Source organism: Scatophagus argus, chromosome 17, assembly GCF_020382885.2.
Source record: "Scatophagus argus isolate fScaArg1 chromosome 17, fScaArg1.pri, whole genome shotgun sequence".
Taxonomy (NCBI): Eukaryota; Metazoa; Chordata; class Actinopteri; family Scatophagidae; genus Scatophagus; species Scatophagus argus.
In genome coordinates, this window is record NC_058509.1 from 20,812,707 (window position 1) to 20,838,127 (window position 25,421).

General features: G+C 39.2%; 1 protein-coding gene across 1 annotated transcript; it reads right to left on the bottom strand.

The window, feature by feature from the left end:
- Window positions 1-289: 289 nt before the first annotated feature.
- Window positions 290-13,938, bottom strand: meox2b (mesenchyme homeobox 2b). The gene is made up of 3 exons (XM_046418455.1): window positions 12,307-13,938; window positions 8,290-8,462; window positions 290-614 (listed from the first exon to the last, which is right to left on the bottom strand). Exons 1-3 carry the CDS (start codon window positions 12,782-12,784, stop codon window positions 387-389), a joined length of 879 nt encoding a protein of 292 aa, XP_046274411.1. The 5' UTR covers window positions 12,785-13,938; the 3' UTR covers window positions 290-386.
- Between the last annotated feature and the right edge of the window lie 11,483 nt (window positions 13,939-25,421).

The following is a 25,421-nucleotide window of genomic DNA, read 5'->3' on the forward strand; positions in this document are numbered from 1 at the left end:
AGCGAGAAGCAAAACAAAAGAATGAACACAAGTTAACCAGTTACATCATTTTAGAATGCAAAAAATGTCTTGAGAAATTTGGCTTTATGGTGATGGTGGTGGTGGTCGTGGGATCTCTTTATTTTTGATAAATTATTCAAATTCAAAAGCATGAGTGCTTTCAGTTCACTTCATTGTACAACACACAACATAAACACTTTTTAGTGAATGCTCAAAGAACTACAGCAGGATTTGACTGAAACAAATCCTTGACAGTGCAAAATCCAAGTCCTTTCATCAATGCATAGTATCTTTGGAATGCTCTCTGAGTTTCATTGTCTGTGTTTTTTTTTGATTTCTCACCAAGGTTTCCTTATTTCTGTCCTGTCCAATAACATCATGGAAGGTCATAGGTGAGGATGCTCTGAGCTCTGCTCACTGTCGTGGCTGTCCTCTTCATTCGCCGGTCTCGGTGAGTTGGCAGAACGCTGCAGTCCTACTATTCCTGAAAACTCAGACGGCAGTAACATCCCTTTTTTCACATTTACCAGTTCTTTCTCACGAGCTGCTACCCCTTGCTGGCCTCCCTTCACACGCTTCCACTTCATTCTCCTGTTCTGGAACCATACTTTCACCTGCAAGCAAACACAAGGCAGTGAGATATCGTGCTGGTTTCTTCATATTCCACAGGTTAAACCAGCAAGAAAATACAAATTCTCTCATCAGCTCCACAATTTACACAATGGACAAGTACCAGTTAACCAGTACAGAAAATCCTCTTAGTACATGAACAGATACACACGTGTACATACTTGGACGATAAAGTTTGATTCTCTTCGTAGATATTTTAATACAATACTCCCAAGCTATAAGTTCATTCAGAGAGTCGGCAGAACTGAGTGATTATCTTCATCCTGGTAGTTACATGTTCTATTTTTAATGCTGGTGTTATGTCCTAGCAACTACACGTGACTACCAGGACATATCCCCGTGCCACACAGCAAAGACACACTGTTGAGGCAGATTTGTATTAAAAAGACTTTTGAAAATGCACATGTGATTTGCCTTACTCAGACTAAATATTTCTTTTACCTTTTACACTGAAATTCAGGACGATGGATTTTGGTGCATGATGTAATTTTGCTATGTTCAATGTTGTCATGACAGAACAAGGGAGGAAGTCAGGTGAAGCGGTAAAGAGGTAAACAGCAACAAAGTCCACATAAGGAGCAGGTTTGTTTCCCGTGTGAAACCAAAGTCACTTGCGTAATGTACGTAAGTCATGTACGTAACTTAACCTAAACCTAAAGTAAAGCAGCTTTGGAGCCTAAACCTAACAAAACTGTGACTGTTTCACAACATTAACAACATCACCACAAATATCAAATACGATAAAGGTCCAGTACCTGTTGCCGGTACAAGAACATATTTCTGCTGTTGCTACATGTCCACAGTGAATGAATTCTGGTCACGTTCAAAATTAGCAACCACCAAATACGGGTAAAAATCTACAGTGGTCAATAAAAGAAATCAATTGCTACTGGTCAGTTGATAAAATAGGACTACTTCGCTACAAACTCTCATTACTACATCATGAGCTGACTGACTGCATTTTGTTTTGCATTGACTATAACTGGATTGCAGTACTTTGATGCAAGCTCGCTGTTCACTGTCACTACGGCAGACTTGCTAGACTCTGGGGCAGGAGCAGTTTGGCTGTGGGTGTGCTGGCCTATCATGTTAAAATAAAACAACATCTGAATTTTTTCTTTACATTGATAGAAAGCACTATCGCACAGCACAACATACAATCAGTATGCCAGGAATATGTACTGCACTGTTTCTTAACCAATAAGCAGTTTTCTGGCAGCAGTTAATGCTTTCAGATTATCAGATTATCAACCATTGGCAGTTCAGAAAGTTAACTTTGGACCTGTGTCCTGCATACAGCATATTTGAGCAACTACTTAACAATTTTTTCATGAAATTTGGTATGGGTATTCATGATTCCCTAGGAGGATATATAATAATTCTTATGACTGCCTGACCTTTCCTCAGGCACCATCATCATTCAAAATTTTCCTCTTGTACACTGGATACCGCATATCAAAAATCTACTGGGCAGATTTTCAAGAAATATACTGAGAACATTTATTCTCCTAAGAGAGAATTGCAGAGAATTTGCAGTTGCAGCGAAATTTAACCAATGAGGGGACACACACCCAGAAACCTATAACTTTATTCTCACTCTCCAATCTTTTAGCCATGAATACATACAAGACTGAAAAACTCTTTTTAAAAAAAAGCAGGCCCCTTTCAGTTTTCTTTCGTTTTTCTTTCAATTTTCATCTCTGCGTTTTTCAAAGCATTTCAGAAAAATTGCAAGTAAACTGTTGTCTCTGAGTTCTCCAAGTAAGAGTGTAATGGTTTGAGCCAATGATTAGACAAGCAGTTAGCAGTTAGTATCACAGTGTTGTACTGTATTTCTACATAGTCAGATATGTGCTGACGCATGAGTCACACTGGCCTGCTGGTCAGTATTTGTGTCTCTCATAGTGATGAATAAGCTGCCACCTAAAACGGGTTCATCCAGTCTGGACCAATGAGACATACCCCCCCTGTCCTCTTCTGACACCCTCTCCAGTCCCATTTCCTATAAATCTATCATCCCTCCCTATAGCCCCTCCAGCACCCACTCCTTCAAACACAACCAGTAAGTACGGACCCATTTCAATCCACACTTATATATTAACAGACATAAACTAACATATTGTTTACCCTGTCCATACTTGGACCATTTGCTCTCTCAGTGGTCTTATCCTGATTTATTTTAGGAAGTGCTGAATAGTGGCCTGCCACTCAGTCATTAAGACTTCAGTTTACAGAATGAACACTGAAGTGTGTGGCTCATTTTCTCATAAACAGCTTGGTGCTAACCCAAAAACACATATATGCAGTGGTTTTAAAGGGGAATTAAGACAATTCTACCACTGAACTCACATTGCATTACTGACTGAATGCTGGGAATCCTTTTTGAAAACTTCAGTCTTTCTCATCTCATCTTCTACTGCTTTCATCAACCTAGTTTTTTCACAGTTTTTAGTGAAAAGGTTCAGGTAAATTCTCTGCACTACCTGCTCAGTATCAGAGAGCTAGTCAAGAGACTAGCTGGTAAACATAGTAGAGCATCAAGAGCTGAAGAGAGTCAGATATTTTTCTCAGAAGTTGGTGAAAGCAGGTGGCACGGTGGTGCAGTGGTTAGCGCTGTCGCCTCATAGCAAGATTGTTCCAGTTTCGAATCCTGGTCTGGGCCCTTCTATGTGGAGTTTGCATGTTCTCCCTGTGCCTGCGTGGGTTTTCTCCGGGTACTCTGGCTTCCTCCCACAATACCAAAAACATGCACATTAGGTTAATTGGCTGCTCTTTGTTGCCCCTGAGAGTGTGTGGTTGTCTGTCTTTGTGTGTTGGCCCTGCAATTGACTGGCAACCAGTCCAGGGTGAACCCCGCCTCTCGCTAGTAGCGGGGATAGGCTCTAGCTCCCCTCTTTCCAAATGGATGGATGGTGAAAGCCAAAGCAAAGCTCAGTATTGGACATTATATTCATCATATCAGGTGTAAATCAGCAACTGTTTGCTAGCATGTTCATATATTAACTTTATTAGGAACATACAGTATATTTTATGACAGATTCTATTTTTAACCATCAGGTGGTTTAGGTGGTCTTAGGTTAGTCTTTTAGTTATTTGATGCTGGGCAAATAGTGAACAGCAGGTTTATCATTTTTTGCTAAAAACAGCAGCTTGCTGGCACTGGAAACAAGATTGAGCAGAGCATTCAGTAAAATTGTGGGTGGTAAAATCAAAACAAGCTGCTGAAACACCTTGGGGTCAGGTCTAACTTTAAGGTCTGGTCATAAACAGGCCATATGAAGAGCATGTACTGTATGACACAAATACTCTGTTGTTAAAGAAACAACCCAGTTTAACATGAGTTGTAAATCAGTACAGTTGGTGGGAAGCAGAGGCTTTAAACATCATAGCAAAGACAGTATCCAGAATCAAACCTGTTATGAACAGATTTATTGGACTACTATAAGGGGCATTTGGAGAAGCAGCCAACATGAGGGGGCGTATTGAGGGACTTGGCTCCAGACAGGAAGACCTAAATCCTGGGTGAGTTATCCTGGCTGTTGTCTGAGCCAAAACACTGTTTGGTTCTAGCCAACCAACCTCCAAATACACTGCACTTGCACTTGGGGCTGCCAAGACTGCGAGGGTGTTGTTGGACAGAAGTGCTAGACTGTCTTCAAACCTATACAAAGACATATAAGACAATGTAAAGCTAGTGTACTAAAGATTTATACATTTAGCTAAAGCTTCACTTAAAGCTTCATTTCACTTTGATACTAACTATTACTACTTCTGTGTCACTGACATATTGACCTTTATTTACAGTAATAATGGCCAAACCACTGTTTAATGTAAAATTTAAAATTTTAGTGTTTTTTACTCTTTGTTTTCTGTGTAATACTGAAAATGGACTAAACCATGACCCAAAAACCAAGGTATTTACTGTTCTCTAACATGGATTTTGTGAACACCCCCACAACAAACTGGTTTTCATACCCTACATAAATTATTAGAAGCCAATGGTTGCCTGAAAGATGGGAAATAAAATCGAAGACAGCATAGTTTTACAAAATGGTATCAATTGGACTTGCAAAACTAGCAAAAACATTGCATTCTCTTTCCATTCTGCTGTCTAAATACAGTAAACTGATGCCTTATTAAGGAGGAACCCACCAAACATTAGCTCATTGTTTCCTGTTTCTCATTTCATAAATTTTAAAGCATGACAGCCTGTTCAGGGATCACCTTATGAACCTTTCTTTAGGTGCTATCTATTAGTCTATCATCTTTTCCCTACATACTAAACAGTAATATGGTATCTCACCTACATAATATTACCTCAGTATACTACCAATACAAGCAAAAATGGCAGTTGGCACACTATTCCTTCTACTTTCCAGAAATATCCTGCAATCATCCAGTAATCATCTCTTTTCAAAGTGACTGTTTGCACACAAGTGTTTTCACTTTTAACCCCCAAAATGAACAGCAGCAAGATGTGCTGGTGTCCACATCAGCACCACAACTTCATACCGTACAAATGTTTCTTTGTGAGCATTAAGAAAACCATCTGGACCATAGCATCACAAAGTCACTTCACAGACATTGAGAGCAGCATGCTGACATTTCAAAGAGTCTCTGTGGTTTGGAATCGATTAGCTTTGGAGAATTAGTATGACATGTCTAACCGTTTGCTAATGTCAAAACACCGAGGTTTTTTTCTCCTGTGTAGTCTTGTACAATCTTTTTGATGGGAGCCAAATATCAACTGCCCTCTTTCACAGAGTGATCAGTGTCACTGTGGACTTTTTAGAGCTTTCAGATTACAGTTAGAGCAACTATTATTATTATTGCTCTTTTTCAAATATAACATCAAGTTATCTGATCATCAGGAAAGTCTTAAATGACAACAAACCACAGCACTTTTCTGACCAAATTGTATACATCAGATACAACATAACCCTCTATTCCAAACAGGCCATTTTGGTATATATATTACCGTCTGACCCAGGAGAAACCTCCTTAAATCTATGATACAGAGCCATTACCAAATCACATTATCGTGTTATATACGTAATGTGTATGTCATGTGATACCACGTTCAATAAAGCAATAAAAGAGTATTTTTAACGTATGAACGAACATTAGATGATTCATCTTGCTTGCTGATTAATGTTTTGATGATGGATCTTTATAAGCAACGTGTTGTCTGAATGTATTCAACGTCAACACGTTCTCACTGACAGCTCGTCAGATGGAGCAGCTTGATCGGTGGCCATAAAACTTCAAACCATGACGCTCTTCTTTCCACTCTAACCTCATTTTTTCATATGCAGGGCTTCGCGTCAAGTTAGCAGTAATAAATATGCAACATCTGGTAAGACTTTCAAAATAAAGCTTGCCAACAAACATTTTACATATTATGGCTGTTGGAATGTTGTGAAATCGTTGCAGTTTGGTTAGGCACATTCAGGCACAAAAACTACTAAAAGCATGCCTTTGGTTAAAATGTAGTTAGTTAGTTTAGTTAGCTTATAACGTATGTGCATGTAATATGCTTTGTAACTTACATAATGATGATTCTGTATATTTTTGGTCCTTAGGAAATGTTCACATTTGTCTTTGACTTTTAGTATGCACAAATAAAAAAAAATGTGAGAAATCAATATTTCTCATTATTGTCATGCAGATAATAGAGTTATGTTCATCATAAACAGTGAGATGCAGCCAGGCGCCATATATCACGGCAGAAGAAGAAGGCGAAATAATGTTTGTTTGTTAAAGAATGCCAGTCCTAGCAAATAGTGATAAAAATATAGAAGACATGTTTATGTCAAGTGCTGATGTGAGAGACTAATGTGAACAAACAGAAAAACAAAAAGCTGCTAGCCTGGCTGTATCTTGCATCTTGTTAACTAGCAAGCTAATCACCAGTGTTTTGGTTTTTAGTCATGATAGTAATGATAGTGTGAAGAAATTGAAACACCTTGAAACTTTTTTTTGTATGTTTTTTAACATTGCTATTTTACATTTCTATTTCTCGTACTTAAACATAAAACCTAACATTAGCAGTGACATTGATGTTAGGTATGCTAGCTAACTTTAGCTCATGTTAGGGCTTCTTTCAGCAGTGGACCTCTGCCAAACCAGCATGACATCATCCATCCATCCATCCATTTTCTATACCGCTTATCCGTCAGGGTCGCGGGGGAGCTGGAGCCTATCCCAGCTGACTACGGGCGAGAGGCGGGGTTCACCCTGGACTGGTCACCAGTCAATCACAGGGCCAACACACAAAGACAAACAACCACACACTCACACACTCACACCTAGGGGCAATGTAGAGTAGCCAATTAACCTAATGTGCATGTTTTTGGTATTGTGGGAGGAAGCCGGAGTACCTGGAGAAAACCCACGCAGGCACAGGGAGAACATGCAAACTCCACATAGAAGGGCCCAGACCGGGATTCGAACCTGGAACCCTCTTGCTATGAGGCGACAAGCATGACATCAATTAACTGTAATCCAGCCCTATGAGAAAAAACAACAACAGACTCAACATATTTGATGTTTGGGAGTTTCAGGTAAAATCGTGGAATCTGTATGCTAGGCGTGTTTCAGAGGTGAGCATGAGGTATCGGAGCAGGCCTAAGGTCCAGGGTAGTGATGTTTATCATAATCGGATATGCAGATGACACTGTCTTTGTCCCTCGTCTCTGTGCCAAAACCCAAAACTTGAAACTCCATGCCAAAGCTTGAAATTCTAAAACTTGTGAAACTGAAAAAATACTGACAGAGTGAAAAAAGCAAAACAAAACAAAACTCAAGACTCAAGATAGACATGAGAAAAAAAAGACTGTCACTGTGAAACATATCAAAAATTTAAATCATAACTTCAGTGGAATTTTTGTGTCAATACAACCTTTTAAAATGCAATGTTTCCATGCCAATGTTTCCGTTTTCAGTTTTGGTTTTGTTTTCAATTCCAAATTATTTTTGATGCCAAAATTTACTGTCACTGTACTGATGGAGCAAGGCAGCAGTTTCCCTCTGCTCCACTAAGCTTAAGATGGAAATGACATTAATCACTTCATCTGACCTTGGGTAAGAGAGCAGTTCTCAAGTTCAAATGTAGGTCTGCTTCCTTTATTTATGGTTCAAGGATTTAGCTGTTCTTTAAAGACTTTAAAAGTTTAAAGAACGGCTTCACTCTTATCAGATACTGTGAAAATTGTGATAAATAAAGAAACTTCACAATCTATTTTACTTCGTAAGAGTATTCATTAAATGCTTTTTCTCTATCGTCCACCACTGAGCAGCTTAATAATGCATTTTTATCTATGAAGACTAAGTATACTTTGTGTTCTTGACACATGTACAGTATTGCAGTGGTGATTTATTACATCCCCAGACATTTCTTTTGGAACTTTGTTTCAAAAACTGTAATTCTCCAGTGTTAAACTATTTCTCAAGTGTTTATCAGCGAGACCTGTTGATTTTGCTGCAGTACCTAATGGATGTCAAATGATGTTAATAGAAGTCATGGGCCGTTTAATCTCCCCTTTAACTGTATTTCATGGTTTGGAGCACATCAGCTCATAGGATTGCGATGGCTATTTATTGTGCTGCTCCTGTTTCTTCCTTTCCTGCCCTCACAATGATTCACAGCAGGTACCGTACTTGTCGTTCCGTGAGGTCAAGGTTGACAGCTATTTCGTAGCGTCTCAGTCTGGTCAAATAGTTGTGGTGTGCAAACTCTGACTCCAGTTCCCGGATCTGTTCTTTGGTGAAGGCTGTGCGCTCTTTCCTGGGCTTGCTGTTCATGTCTGACTTATAGCTCCCGTCTTGGGACTCTGAAATGAAAAACAGAACATTTTCCAGCCACAGCTGAGTCTCCAAAAGTGAGGGGGAGGAAGAATAAAAACGGGGGTTGAAAAAAAATTAGAGGGATTTGATAAACTGCAGGGGCCCTTCTGAAACAAATATAAAATGAAACCAGGACCATTACGAGTGCCAATCACCTTTTATTGTGTCATACTGGTGTTGTATCCCATGCTCCAGATGGCTCCATTCAGTGTATATTTTATGGTCACTGAAAACTAAAACTATTTAGTCATACCATTCTTGGGGATTAATAGTCAAATATTAGCATCTATAGTACAAACTAAAAGCATCCAGAGCCTTTGGGTGACATACACAGGACAGGAGTCTAGTTTTGTAGTTTTCAGCATTATTTTCATTGTATCATCACTGTACTCATCAAGTAACTGCTGAGTTCTGGGAACAAATTACTGCAAGTGAAGCCAAATGAGATAGGAAATAAAAGCAGTCACAACAGTCAAATGAGATTATTTAAATGACTTGAGAAGAGCCTGACCTGATACTCAGATGCCAATATTAGGCAGTAAAATCCCATACAGATGTAGTAGTCACTCACAAGCGTGGTTATTCAACATTTGTGACGAAGATATCTGATGGAGGTTGGATTGTCCAAAAGGACATCTGTGCACTAAAATAGCAAACCTCACTGGGAATTTAAATTCCAGTTCCACAAGCATCTTATTCTGCATAACGTCCTGGTGAAAAAATAAATAAATAAATAAATTATATCTAGTAATTATATCTAGAAAAAATATGTATTTGTGCTAGGCCAATATCAGCTGACTGACATATCGGCCTGCTGCTACAGTTTACCCATGTCAGCACATCCAAATATATTAGCTAAATTGGCAGTGAGTTTACCACAGGCCTCATTGTCTGGGTTTCCTGTCTTATCTTACTTCTTTGTGGGGGGTGCTGGTTGCGACGTGAGATCCAATATTTCTGATATTTTCTTATTTCACATTGGACAAATCTGCAATGCAGAGTTACATAAAGTGCTAATATTTACTGTCATTGCAGGTCAACACTGGAAGCATTTGGGGGACTGTGATGAGAAGTGAAAAGTTCACGTCCTCTCACGTAATAGTTAAAGGTAACCTTTGGAGTTTCATTTTTAACATACAGTTAAAAAAAAAAAAAAAAAAGTTCTCTTTACATTCAGTGCAAGTGAGCTCAAACAACCTTCACAACTATTAGTGAAACTAATAAGTGGAATACTGTGAGAGAAAATGTATATGTGCATGTGTTTCACGCACTAAATAGAAACATTGGCACTAGATGTGATTCAGTAACCTAATGAGTACAATCCTAGTATTATTATTATTAGCTGTAGTAGTAGTACTGGTGGGATGATAGCCAAAAGTTAGAGTTATCAGGTCAAACTATATATTATTTCTGCAAGTGACATATATGTAGGACTCATGGAAAAACTGAGAAAATATTCTCACACTTCAGAATAAAAGGAAAAGCCACATGTTAATATAAATTTTAAAAGGCACGTTTTAGTTCTACTCAACAGTACTCATTGCATATAAACACTTTCCTAACTGTTCATGTGTTAGGGTGAAATCATATTTTCCTCACTCATCTTGTCTGTCAGTACGAGTATATTTTAAGTAGCCCTTTCGTGTATTCATGGTCAGTGAAAGATGAAAGTGAACTGAGCATTTTGAAAGCGCAAAAACACAGAATAATAATTTCTACACTGTTCTCCAGTCCGCACTGCATAAATCCAGCTGACATTTCATTAGTTGTGTAAATGTGGGATGTGCTGACAAACCACAGTGTGCCAGGAAGGAGACACCGTCTGTGCTGTAATGTGAGACTACAAACACCCAATGAAATACAAAAAGACATTTGCCATTGGCCATTTTGTGTCATATTTTCCTTTTGTCATGTTATTTCCTTCAGTGCAATTAATTATTTGAAATTATTTAGGCCTTGATTTACCAGATTTGTGTTTTCACCATCTATGCAGCGTGCTCTTTGAAGGATTGTAGGTCAATAACTATGTATATTTCATCATCACCAGTTCCCTTTTTTTAAGAAAGTAAAGTCCAGAGAAAACTGAAAGTGGTGCGGCTTCTGTGAGTGCCAATGAAGTTAGAGTTAGGAAATTGGATTTGGGTTAGGCTGCTGGCAGCTTCAGCATATCCTTTCGAAGTGTTCAATCTGTCAGTCAAAGCACCCTCTTTCCTGGCTGGGACATCAACTCTGGGAAATTAGAAAGTTCTCATCTTGGCACCCATTCCAAGCTACTCATCAGCGGAGCTAAATGATGCTGATATAGTGATTGTTAAGCCTTGTGGATACGTCTTGGAAATGTCATGCATGTCCTTTTACCATTCATGCACATGAGCGCAGCTGTAGAACTCTAAAATTTATGGCAGGAAGTTAAGTTTTATGCCACTGATACGTGACCTGCACTTTCACCATCACCTTAACTTAACTATTCCAGTGAGTCCCGTTAACAGTACAGGAGGCTTTGTTCGCTGAGGTCATAACCTCTGTGTTTTCTCTGGAAGGGAAGGGATTTTTACAGTCTGAAAGGGGTTTGCATTTCACTATTAAAAACACTCAGATAGTGAAAGTTTCACAAGTTCACTCTACTATTTCGAGACAGCATTATTACCGCAAGGTGCAGTTTGTAGTTTGGGATGATCTTCCTTAGCAGATGAAATTGTTCAGTTTTCATGACACTGTAAATTTCATTTTTTCTGATATCTTTAGGGGCTTCTTGTACATACTGGCTTAAATGTGTATATTAAGATATGTTATAAGTTATATAATTTCCACAAAATTTTGACTCTGCATGTTATAATAAATACATAAAGAGCTCTACATTTCCTCACCAATCTTTTATTCCTGCCAGCCTGGAGAAAGCTTAAAAACTGCATAGGCTTTCATGCTGAGAAATTACATTTACATAAAATATAATTGAACAGAATCATTTCAAAAATTCATATAATCACAGTTTTTAACTTTATGTTTATGGGATGAGGTGAGTCATTTTAAAATGTTATGTTTCTCAAACAGTTTCACAAATAATAATTGGTGTCAATCTAAAACCTTTTAATCTTTTCTATCGCACAAATTTCTTTTCAGATGCTAACCTAAATCCTCCAGCCATTAATTCAAGTTGCCTGGTCAGTTTGAATGGCAGACTGTAGACCAGCAAGTGGACAAACATGTCACAAGTAGAAATACTCACCTTTAATAATCAGCCATTATACACATGAGTTATGATTGTGGTCAAATGGCCACATGTCATCTGGCACTATGTCCCCAATACTTGTACAAAAGAAATTCAATTAAAATTTTGTACCTAAACAAATAAACTGCACAAAGTAAAGATCCGCGTGAGAGGAAAGGCATATGCTAATACTGATCTTTTTGTTTGTTCATCTTGAAAAAAAAATCTTAAGTCTTTTAATTTATTTGATCTTCAAAATGAAATGTATTTTAATGTTCATGCTTATTTTCGAATGAACTAAAAAAAATTTTACAAAATTTTTACAATTTTTTTTTTATTGAAAACAAATAAAATATTTTTTGTTTTGCTATTTTTCTTTTAATTTAAATTTACTCAAAAAATCTTTGGTCCCGTTAATCAATCAGTACTACAGTAGTACAGTTAATAAATCAAAGAAGATCAGAGAAATACTTCGTTAAATATGTAATGACAGTGGCTTGATTTTATATAGTTATAAGAATTTGGTGATGTGTAAAAGCCCAGTCAACATTAAAGCTCTATTAACAAATTAAGCTGTGAGTGTGTGAAACAAACAAATTGCATTATGCGCATCCTGATCTTACCTGAACTGTCATTCTTGCCTTTACTGCTCCTTCTGTCTGGGTCCTCTGAAGACAGACTTTGTCGGCCATATTCCACAGACACACATGATGCCCCCGTGGGGTCACCACTGCTGAGGCTGGGGTTGGTGCCGCACAGGTTCGGGCCCCCAGAGCACAGTTCAGGTGCTGTGGCTTCAAGCGGCGGCAGGCAGACATTGTGTCGAGCATTAGGTGAGGGCATTTGCAGGGGGACGGGCCAACCAGGTGGGTGCTGAGATTGGAGGGGGGGCTGCTTCTGAGACAGGTGGGCTGGACTGCCAAACACTCCATTGTCTTCTCCTCCAGAGTAGCCATAGGGGGGCGAGGGGCTGGGTAGATCCAAGAAGGAGACGTGGTCACTTCGATCATGCAGGGTCAGTGGCGAGTGGGTAATGGTGGGGTGCAGGCCCGGAGCTGGGGCATGAGGGCTGCGTAGGCAACCGAACAGGGAATGATCCATGGTGTGGAGAGCCCTCCAAACCCCACTTCTGCCTCTCAGATTCAACCAAAACTCCTCAAGAAGAACAAGCAAGAAGAGAGGAGAAGGAGTCAAGGATGTGAGTAGCCTAAGTCCCAACTCTCCTCTGCAGCCCCTCTCAGTTCAGACCTTCACACAATCTAAATCCCCAAAGAAAGCCGGTTGAAGGAAGGCAGAGATGGTGGCGCTGAAAGAAAAGGCCTCTGGTAATCCTGAGCATGTAGACGGTTGCCAGGCGGATGGTGGGTAAACAGTCAGAGGTGGAGGAGGATCTCAGATGACAGTGGAGGACGCCAGGACCAGTGTGGAAGGAGAGGGAGCTTCCAGGGAAGTGGTGCTGGAGAGGGAGAGAGGGGAAGGGGAAGGGGGGGTGTTATATATAGGTTGTAACCTGAGAGGTAGGTTGGGTCACTGGCTCACTGCTACTGACCACATGCATGTGATCATCCTCCAAACTGCAACACACAATAAATCTGAACCATTCCTATAGCACTGCCTCAGGGAAAGTGGGCAATTTATTTTGGAGCTGAGCTATTTGACCCCGCCGAAGCTTTTCTAGGAACTGCGTTGCATCAGCTGTTAGTTTTTTGGATGTGCAGTCGCAGAACTTGGTTTTCATGGTTTGTTCTTGTGTTGATGGTTAGGTGTAAGTTAAAACTGGCATAAAAGTTACTCTGAAATAATTGCGTTTGGTGAAATTATTGCAAGTACAGTGACAGTGATGTCTAATATTTCTACCTCATTGCTGTTGTGTTCTGCCAGAGTCTAATATGGGTCTAGCAGTACCCCCTCCCCGCCCCAAACACACACACACACACACACACACACACACACCAAAGATTTTTAACAGAGTTGATGTCATTTCCTGTATTCTGTTGGCTTTTTACCTGTGATTGTTATAAATGAGAATAATTACGGGTACAGTTGATGAAATAGATGAAGAAATGTACAGAAATTGATACGCTGACTATTTCAGAGCCATCTATAATAATAACCTCTAAACAACATTTTTGTTCACAACTCAGTGAGTAAAGTTTGCACACACATTTTTACACACATAACACTGTTACCAAGAGACACTTGAAGGAAATAAATGGGTCAGAATTTCATGACAAAATAACAACCATCTGTAGCTTTTCATATAAAGCAATAGTCTTGAATTCACAGGTTTTAGGAGTGTGTGTGTGTGTGTGTGTGTGTGTGTGTGTCAACAAATCCATCATTTAGTTTTGTGGCACAGGTCCCTGTTATGTACTTTTTTGGATAAAACATGCATAATACTTGTGAATATTTCAAACAGCAAATAACTTAAAATCCAAAACAAAATAAAAGTCATGAAATGCTGAAATAAATGTGACCAATTACAAATAATGAGGAGGTTGATGCTTTATGCTGTTTCTTTATTGGATACATTTCAAAACCTCAGATGATTACCACATTCCCAGTTGTATCAGCTAACATAATGGTGGCACTGCAGTGATTGTTAAAATATTCAGGGATAAAAATAAATAAAACATACAGTTATAGCTCCTCCCTGCATTTGGTACCTCCTTCATTTTGCTTTATTCTTCCCCTTCATCCCGTTCTGTTTCCTCTCTTACCTAACTTGTTCCTTCTTAATGTCATCAGTTTATCTTTCTTTATCTCCTTCCATTTCACTCTTTTCAAACATTTCCCTTCTCCTAACATATTAGGAGATCTTTCTGCCTATAGAACTCAAGATTAGGACTTGCACTTAAGTCAGACTTCAACCATGAAAATGTACTTGATAGTTGACTTTAACTTGACTGCTGGGGACTTAACTTACTAAATACTCAACTTGCCTGAAAACAGTTGAGTTGACTTGTGACTTGTTTTACTTCAAATTCAGCATGACTCGACTCCCTACACACTTGAAATTGTTTTCAGTAACACTCAACTGGTCTTGTGGCTTGTCCTAAACCTGAGCTTGTATTCAAGTAAGATTTAAAGCTGGTGGTGGGCAGCATTTTTTGCCATCACTGGGCAAAAATTCCATAATAATCTTTTATCATATTTAACATATTTTAGTAAGTAAAAAGAGAAAACTATACTTCTCCACCTCTTCTTAATTCCATTTTCAGGCTTAGAAAATTCAATTCAATTCAGTTCAATTTATATATATAGTGCCAATTCCCAACAAAAGTTATCTCATGATACTTTCCAATTAGAGCAGGTGTAGATCAAACTCTTTAATTCAACTGTAATATAGAGGACCCAACATTCCCCCTGGCCTTTGATGAGAGACTTTGATCCAATCACGGGTCATTTCAGAGAGAGGGTGTACATCGCTGCAGATGGTGAAAATCTGATTCAGGGGCAGAAAAACCTATGGAAAATCTTGGAACATTTGACAAAGAGGCATGATGACTATGAGTATGTGTGTGTGTGTGGGTGGGTGGGTATTTGTGGTGTACTAGCCTCTCATCCCATGATTAGATGATATAGCAGCTGCCTGCGGTACTCTTCATTGGGGCCACAAAGCACTGCATGGGTATTTTTAAAAGAAAAGATAAGTCGCAGTTAGGGGAACCTGCATCTTGGTGGGGTTTATGCAAAGGAGAGCGAGCCTCAGAAGAGGCTAAACCTAAAGAATCTACTTGACTCAAAACTAGTCTACCCAAAAACTCAATGGTAGGCCTCCTGAGATCTGGTTTTCTAAAGAGTCACCGACTTTAGACTTTGAGAGTCAACTATACCTGATGTTATTTGATCATTTTCTCAAGTTGAAGACTCGGCTTCAAACTCCCTAAAGAGTTGACTCAGTTTCAGTCTTGTCTCCCAAAATACTTGACTTGTCTTGACTGCAGGCTTGTCTCCATAAAAGTCCACTTGGCTTAAGACTTCATTTTGATCTTGCCACTTTACAGACTGTTTTGAGACTTGTGACTTGAAACATGACAAAACACAGGCCTTGCAGAGCCACAGTATTTATTTGTCATTTATTGATAATAAACATCTTTGAAAAGTAAATGTTCATGTTGTGTGGCATTCAGAGACTTGAAAAACAGTGGACCTGCCCTGAAGGATGCTAGACTTTACTTAAAGCCCCCAAAATACTTTCACATGAGTAAGTGAACCTCCTTCTACTGGCAGGAGGTGGCTGTTTTTAGGTAAAAGGTGGTATTGTATGTTATATGCACAGCACCAAACAACAGGCGAAGTTAGAGACTAGCTGGTGAACACAGTGGCGCTGAAAAGTAGAATGAATATTTGCCTGCTGAATGTGTACATTGGAAATTGTTCACAAACACGTTCACCATATGTAATATGTAATAATACATGAATGCTGTGTTAATAGATCTGTGTCAACAAGTGTCCAAAGAATTAATTAATGCAGCTTGAAAAATGTAGCACATGAATCCAGATTACTTTCATTAAAAAAAAAAAGACAGTTTCTGACTTTGGCACATGCAAACAGCAGACAGTGATGAAAAGCTAAATACAGCACAGCAACCATTTCCACGTTTTTTTCAAGTTAATGCCCTCAGAATAAGTTGAAAGAGCTCTCCAATGTCAAGTCTTTCAGCATATTACATTAAAGTTGGTTGAGGAAGACTTTTAGTGTCATTAGCAGTACTGTTCAAAGCTAGTGACTATTTGTGGAGCGTGTGATTATCCCTGCTTTTACAACAGTTCCATGAGGCTATATTCTACAAAAGCAAAGCCACGCCTGCTTACCTGAGGAGGATGTATCAGATCCGTGAGCTCTGCTTTAATACTGAAAATGATAGCGGCTGATAAACAGCACACATAAAGCTGGGCAATGAGGGAGGTAATGAGATCTTCATTTTGATAAACAGTTGGTGTAACAAACCACCATGATGGGCTCACTGAGTCCTGTGCCAACACATGCACCACATCCGGTGGTCCTGTTCAAGGTTCCCCAGCAAAAACACTGCGTTTACCTAACAATTAGGATAATTAGTAGCTCTGTAAAGTAATCCTTCAGCGTGGACCCACAGTGCATATTAATGTGCATATGGTTTCATTTAAAGGGGGCTCAGCTACAGCTTGACTGGCTCGTCAGAGATGTATGTGTTTCTTCTTACTGGATGTCAGCACCCCAAGGCTCCAATAATACTCCACCTCTAATTTGACAGCTCCCACAGGGGAGGAAGTTTTTCACAAATGATTTCACTTCATACCACACGTGTGTTTGTGTGTGTGCTGTAGATGTGTGATCAAAAGATACATTTTGTATTTCTGATTACTTTATGCAGTTGATATCCCTTAATCTGGCTGTGTACCAACCAGTGTATTGTGATTTTTTATGCAGTGTTTTTTTTTTCATGCCAAACGTTTCCAAATATTCATTGATTTTCCCAAATCTTATCTTATGTAGGCAGTTAAATACAAGGAATTAACATACTTTACTCATTATTATCTTTTTTCTTTTTTTTTCAGAGAAGTTTGTGCAGAGAGCGGCGAACTTAGATTTTTTTTTTTTACCTGCCTATATGTCTATTGGTCGCTGGGATATCATCGACTTGGAATAAAGGTTGTTCACTTTATTAAAAAAGTATTTTAAAAAGTCTAAAAAATAAAATAACATGTAAAGTACTGCTGTGATTCTTTAATAACATCAGTGAATAATGAAAGGCTCGCCTTGTGTTGTAAGTTTTCTCTTCGAGGAGACTGATTCAGGACTAATTTCACTTTTTCACTGTTTTTCTGCTCTGCCTAGGTTCACCTGTCCATCCACTGTCTCCATGTGTTTTTCTGCCTACCTGTTTGTGAACAGACTGCTCAGCTCCTTGGATTCCTGCTGCAGAAAATAAACACCACAAGCACTCATCCGCCGCCGCCTATGAATCAGCTAGTCAGAATACTTTTGTTAGTTAACGTTCTATCATCTTCTGTAAGGAAGATGATTTACCCACTCCTGGCCTCTGTGTGTGTCCTGCTATAGGGTCCCATTTTGAGAAATGTAACAGAAACACTGCACCATGTTTAGCTTTAACTCTTGGGATGACCAATATGTCCATCCCAGGTGTCCTCAGGGTCCAAGAAGGTTCAAAGAGGACAAGCATGTCAGATGTATTTGAGTGCTAAGCCATTAAGAGATTTATACATTAGTTTTCAAGTCAATTCTCTGAGTCACAGGCAGCCAGTGAAATTTTAAAACTGCGGTCATACTTCATGGTTTTAGTCATGACCTGAGTGGCAACATCCTGAATATACTGAAGCTGTTGTACAGCTTGTTTTGAGAGCCCAGAGACCCAGGAGACCATTACAGTAATCTTTTCTGATGAAATGAAATGAATGTGTGGATGAGTCTTTCTAGGTATTGTATAAAGATTATTCCTCTGACTTTGACAATGTCTTTCAGGTAGTAAAAACTGATGAGGTTATGACTGCGATGTGGCTGTGGAAATGATGACACAGATTTTTTTGCTTGACTCTAGGTTATCAGAGAGAAGGAATCAAACTGAGAGCTGGCACTCTGTTTTTGTGGCCCAAAGATAATTAATTCAGTCTTATCTCTATTTATTTGGAGAAAATTGTTTTTACATCCTGTCATTAATTTGCTCAATACAGTGACACAATGAATCAGTAGGTCCATATTCACCTGGTGTAAGTGATATGTATAGTTGTATATCATCTGCATAGTTATGGTAAAATGCTTTATTCTTAGTATCATTTGCTCTAATGGAGGGATATAAAGATTAAACAAAAGGGGTGGAACCCCACATGTCATGGCCATTTGGTTTGATACACAGCTACCAATCAAAACTAAACACTTCCTGTCTTGAAGACATAAACCATTTAAGGACAGTTCCTGAAATTCCTACCCAGTATTCCAATCCTACAATCCAACAATACTAAGAGAGAGACTTTTTCCTGAATCAGTGGTCAAGACTTATTAACTATTTGAGTGAGTTGTGTAAACAAGCAGTTTAGTACCGATAGTACCGATTTAAAAATCTGATGGATGCAAAATGTGTCATACCTATCCAGTTTCTCCTGAATGGCAAGTATCTCTAAAAGTTTAGAGAAATCCAATAATGGATTTGGATTAATAAAAACAAAAAGGTTAATAATTCTAGATTAGAATTCGGAATTAAAATTTTGGCAGTTTATTTTTAAGAAATATATAAAGGGTCCATTGGGTTCACTAATAAAGTTGTTTGGCGTGATAAAAGAAAAAAATCACGTCAATAAAAATGTATGACGTGATTCTTTTGTACTACATGTCGGGTCTCCTGTTATTTAAGTTTGGGAATGTTGTTACTGGAATAAGTTTTCAGCAGCCTGTGTGATTTATGAAGTTTAGACTGCTGCCTTTTGTTTCATGTACATTTTGCTTGTAAAGTGGCACTTCAGCATGATCTTTTATAGCTGTATGCCTCTTTAATGAGTTTTGAAAAGTTACATTTCCAAATGAGGAATCCATAGAGCAATAATGAAGAGCTGACGCTGGCCTCTGTTGTGGTGACTCTCAACATGTTATTTCTCACTGTATTTCAGATGCAGCCTGTTGTTGAGAGGACAATACTTTTTGATACACCAGCGTGTATATTTGTTGTTTTGGTGTTCAGTTAGATATTTTATTTAATTATTTATCTATTGTTTGAAAAACATCATTAACATTTGTTAAAAAAAAATCAAAGCAAAATTCAGGACCCTTCATAAGCTCAGACAATTTCTTACGGAATGGACACACTGCCCTCTGCTGCTGTAGTTCACATATAAACCAGTCCCATAAAGGGAAACAGCCGTAAAGAAAATAAATGATGATGTATTACCAGATGAATATCTGCATCTGCATATGATGATTTGTGATTTTCTGACCTTCATACAGTATAAACAGTGGGGTGTCCCAGAATAAAGTACCTCCCTTGAGATCACAGAAAGCTTTTCATTTTCTTAAGCATTGTCCACAAATTATGTTTTTTATGTGATTTAAAACAAGGTTCAACCTACTTTTTGCCCCACAAGCAGCACCGGTCAGTATTGGTAAGTCAGTTGTCCATTCAGAATTTATATGCAAGTTATCTGAAATAGTGATGTGGGGTGGTAGGAACATACATTGCAAACATTTAGTTTGTTTTATTCTTACCTGTCTAAAAAACATCAGTCACTTCTTCCGCTCATATTACCTGTAGTGTACCGCAAGATTCAGTTATAGATTGACGACACAATGATATACCATCCACTAACACCTGGTGACCCAAAAGTCTAGCTGAGGCTCTAGATTGTTTCAGTGATGTCAACTGTTGGATGGCCCAAAGTTTTCTCCAGCTCAAAATCAAAATCATACTGTTGAGTCCTTCAAACCCCAACACCAGTTTCATTGAGAATAGCCTTGGCCCTTTGTCCAGTCTTTGTCCACTATAAAGCCTGCTGCCAGAAATCTCAGAGTAACATTTGATTCAGATATAAGTTTTTATTGTTGTAATGTTTTTATTGTCCTTATTGTCTTGATCTTTATTTATTTCCACTTTATTGCTTTTATTACTTTATTTTTATTTATTTACTTTAATGTGATGTTGTCCTTTGCTTGTTTTTCTGGCTTTTATTTGTATTTATTCATATTGCTGTTTGATGTTTTGTGTTTTGTATTTTTTGTTTTAAATTTATCTCAACTTCTTGTGAAGCTGATCTTGTTTTTGTTTGGTCTGACTGTTGGCTATTTGTTGTTACATTGTCTTTTTGAGTATCATGTTTTTGCTTTGTCTGTCATAGCTCTGTTTAAATCTTAAAGGTGTTATATAATAAAAGTTATTATTATGGTTGTTTTGTTGTTGTTGATATATTATAATAATGTTATTATTATTTTGTTAAATGCTACTGAGTGGAAAAAAAAAAGAAAAAGGAGAGGATAAAAACAGAAACAGCATTTATACTCTCTTATAACACTGGAGTAGCCAGTGGACACTGCTAACCAAAGTGAAATTGGTAAGGATTTAATTCAGCCAGTAAACGCAGACCACATGTTGGTCTGTGTTGTTCTGTAATCAGGACACAGTTCAGTATTCCTGTTTTAGGGATAGTAATTGTGTAGGAGGAGGTCCCAAGCCTGCAGCCGTACACACTTGGAAAAAAAACGAAAAAAGAAAAACAAAACAGCATGGAGCACATTTTCTTTGCAAATGAGCCATGTCAGGCTTAAATGAAACTAGATTGACTTCTCTGAGAAAGCTGATTAATCAAAAACATATTAATCAAGAAAAACTCAACACTTTGCCCTCATGTAGAACCACACTGTACACTGGGCTACTCATCCTGAAGACAGCCATGTTGTGTTTTTACTAAAATTACAATCATACCATTTTTACATCAAAATTAGAACATAAATGTTGTTTTTTTAAAAAAAAATATGAGTAAATCTGCTGAAGTGGGTGATTGACTCTTTCCTATTTACCACCAAAACATCCGTTCAGTAGCATAAGCATGCCGGAAAACAGGAACAGTAGAAAGCAGTAGATTATATACCTCACCAGACTGCATCCAGTGACGAAGTCTGGTGTTATTGATGAATACTAAAGTTCTTCATCAATAACATTCTGAAATAAATACATCCTTTTGTTGTGGGGCTGCTGATGGCAACACATAATGAGTGAGACTTTTTGCTTGCTTTTCATCTCTGCTGAGAATAGCACATGTGCACCACTGATTGGGTACTGATGTGAAGGCCAGTGACAATGTCATGGTGATATAGAATAAATGCTGATTGTACCCTTTTCCCCTGAAGACAAAAGCCAGATGTTAGTGGGCGGGTGTCAGTAGGATTTTTGTCCAGGGTGAAAGGGGTATAAGTCTGAACAGGTTTAGAGTCTGCTGATGGTCACGATAATCTGTAAAATGGAAAATGTGCATCACTGCTGACAATGAACTGTTGATAATGTCCTCGTGGATTTGTGTAAAAGCAAATCCACTCTTTGGATACCTTCAGGCTCAATGTAAACACAGCTCGGATTTCAGTGTGTGCAGCCAGTTTCCAGCCTGGCTGAGAGAAAAGCTGATAGTGCCAACAGAGCCAGTCCTGATCCTGGAAACTGGAAATATGATCTACTGACTGCAGAGGACTGTCAGCTCACTGTGGCAGAAGTCCTGAATCTAACATCATTTACCACCAAAACATCTAAACTCTACTGGAGACAGGATAGCTGGAATAATTCATTAAATCAGTTTTAAGGGACCATTAATCAACACCTTTTCTGATAACATTTATGTCATGTACTTAAGAGGTTTTTGGGGTATGTTTACATTCTTAACCATTCAATCTTTATTTAAACTTGGGGATCTCTTTATGCTTTATTTCAAATCCTATTTCTCATAAATGCATTTTTCCGACATTATCAACTCAACTACAGTCAAACGGTCATTATGCTTAATAGCCCTCTGACCTCCAATAAACTGCATTCATCTTCCAATCATCTCTACCATGATGAATTGCTAGGACCCAAAGGCCTATTTCTCAAAGCTACAATTTCCACCTGTTGTATATTTAACATTCTGGTTTTTCTTACACACACATTTATACACATCTCATAACAACCATTTGCCACCTTTCCTCAAACAGTAGTCAACAGTAGTCTTCAATTAAGTGCAATATTTTTAAGGAGTGTGTGTAAGCAAAGTTATCTGGGTAACATCATATCAGCTTTGTGGCACAGGCCCCTTATGTACATTTTTGGCTAAACATACATATTTACAAACATTTCAAGGGAGCAAATTCATAACTTCACACAATTATTAGGTGCTCTGTTATATCAAGGCTGCAGAGCCTCACTGAACTACAGCGGCATACCACACTCGGTAAGAGGCGTTTTCACTATGACACAGCAGTCTGGAAAGAGCAGTGTAGTGTGCTCCAGAGTCGCACACTGCAAATCTATTTCACAGATATTGTGTTGACAAGGTCTGGTGACGTGTACATGTGGGAAATGTAAACCTTTAAACTTTCCACTGCAGAAAGACTCTATCTATCCTGACATTCATTTTCTATTTTCCCACTCAGCCTCAGTTCATTTATCATTTACCAAATTATCCAGTATATTGTCTCTTATGAGATTGAGAAACTGTATGAAACAGTGTATAGGATCTACGCCAAATCTGTATTAAAAATATATGTGTGCACATAAGTCAAAAATAATGAAGTTAATAAAACTTTGAGCACCACCCTGCAGACACTCTTTACAAATCATAGCCTATGTGGAAATGTGCTCACATTAATCAGCCTCATCTCATCTCACCCTCTACATGCCCAAATTCAGTCATAAATGGTCAATACAAAGCAACTCGTGAATGTTGACATGCTCTGGTCCACTACCGCCAAGACAGTGGTCATGGTGGAGCTGACCGTGCCATGGGAAGAGGGAATGGAGGCAGCTTCTGAGAAAAATAAGGAAAGGTATAGTGAGCTGGAAGCTGAATGCTTTGAAGTTAGGTGGGAAAACTCTCACCTTTCCAGTGGAAGGTATATTTTTTGTAACTGTTTTAGCACACTTTTTGCACTGTGAGCTGCCATGACAAGTGAATTTCCCCACTGCGGGATCAATAAAGTTCATCTTATCTTAGAGGCTATACCAGGACATTCTACCAGCGGTTCCTATAGACTGTCGGGATAACATGTACCAAACTAAGGAAGGCCCTCAAAGGTTTGCTTTGGTTTGCTTCATCTTAAGCAGAATAAAACAGGGAAAGAAATAATAATGAGCTGCAGGGTTTGTGTGTGTGGAGAGCAAAGCTTCACCTACACTGGCGAGGAGAGAAATATAGCGTGACAGCAAATGACAAAACACGGCGACTCTCACACTGTGTTAAGTTTAGCAACAGTGGAACCCCACTGAGTGGAAACTGGGCAGGATGGCGGGATGAGTAGATGAACCTGAACACAAAGAAGAAGGTAAGTAAAGCTGGAAATCCAGAAGCGAGCGCTAAAAACTACTTGGCCTGAAGTGATACCACTGAACAGTAGTAGACAATCTGGCAGAGATGGATGGGTGAGCCAGTCTTTTAAACAGCAGAACTCGAGAGGAGTTGATTGTAGGCTAATGTGAAACAGGTGTGTAGGAGAGGGAACTGCAGGTATGAGACACGAAACAGAATGAGGAGAGCATGCTGAATCTAATGCCTGCCTGGATGTCGACGGGGCAGACATTTGGCTCAAAGATGCAAGTTGATGACAATCAGTGCCTGGACACTCAGGGGAGTGACATGATGGCTCCAAGACTCGAGCAAGAGGAACAAGAACTCTCAGAGCAAGACAGTCAAATCACGGAGGCCACATACTGCAAGGCTAAAGGGAATGAGGAGAACATGCTGAAGCTAATGCCTGCCTGGATGTCGACACGGCAGACATTTGGCGCCAATATGCAAGTTGATGACACTCAGTGCCTGGACAATCAGGGGAGTGACATGATGGCATCTAGACTGGAGGCTGAGAAGCAAGAACTCTGAGCAATACAGTCAGATCATGGAGGCCACATATAGCGAAGATGAATTTGCACCTGAACAATCACGTGACAAAGCAACAAAGCAGGAAAAGAAAAAGAAATCAATGAAAAAGCAAAAAAACAAGGGTGTAAAGGTTGAGGATGCTCCTCAGGAGCGTCCAACATCTCCCACCCAGACTGCCTCAAGTGAAAACTCTGAACAGGAGAAGGAGGAACAGAATGAAGAGAGCATGGTGAACCTAATGTCTGCCTGGATTTTGAAAGGGCAGACATTTGGCTCAAAGACACAGATTGATGACACCCAGCACCTGGACAATCAGGGACTGGAGCCAGAGAAACAAGAACTCTCGGAACAAGATGATAAAACCACAGAGGCCACAAACAGCAAAGCTGAAGTTGTCAGGGGCAGCTGGCACACTAAATACAAAGCTCTCCAGGAGATGTTCAGACAGAAACAGGAAGATGAAGAGAAGAATGATCTGGATGACCTCTGTGTGGAAATGAAGAAGAAGAAAAAGAAAAAAGGCCACTTCCAGTTTTTCCGGAAGTTATTCAGATCTGGACAACAGAAAGAGTTGAAGAAGGAGGCCATAGAAGCAAAAGACGCAGATGATGAAATGAATAAAAAAGAAATGAAAGAAGAAACAACAACAACAACAGAGAAGAAGAAGAAGAAGAGCCTTATAAACTGGATAAAGAAGAAGGTTTTTAGGCGCTGTACGGACAGCAACAGAAATGTGAAAGAGGTTGCTGGATGTTCAGCTCAGGTTGAGCAACAGTAAGTTCCCCTAAAATAACACCCCTCCACCCCATTTCCACCCTCGTCTCTGTCCCCTTCACCCCTTTTTCTTTCGACCATTCTTCCATTTCTCCCTCCTACCTTCCTCCATCTCCCTCAGCTCCCTGCTCATCATCTTCTCCCCATTCCTGCCTCCACCCATCCTCCAACTCTGTCATCCCCACCCCTTCCTCTTTCCATCTTCTGCCCCCCATCCTTCTGCCTCTCTCTCCCCGTTATCCTCTCCCCTTTCCACCCCCCCTTATCCCCACCTTCCAACATTTCCCCTCTCTTCCATCTCTCTATCTTTATTTCCTCTTTTCCCACAGCATAAAACAAAATACACACAAAAAAGATAATAATAAAATCCCCTCCTTGAACTGCCACCTTAATGTGGTGGAAGGGTTTGAGCACCCGA

Coding starts and splice junctions, on each gene's coding strand:
- meox2b (XM_046418455.1), bottom strand. CDS start 12,784: ATGGATCATTCCCTGTTCGGTTGCCTACGCAGCCCTCATGCCCCAGCT. Junction 8,463..12,306: donor AGGCAAGAATGACAGTTCAG/GTAAGATCAGGA, acceptor TTTTCATTTCAG/AGTCCCAAGACGGGAGCTAT. Junction 615..8,289: donor TTGACCTCACGGAACGACAA/GTACGGTACCTG, acceptor GTTTGCTTGCAG/GTGAAAGTATGGTTCCAGAA.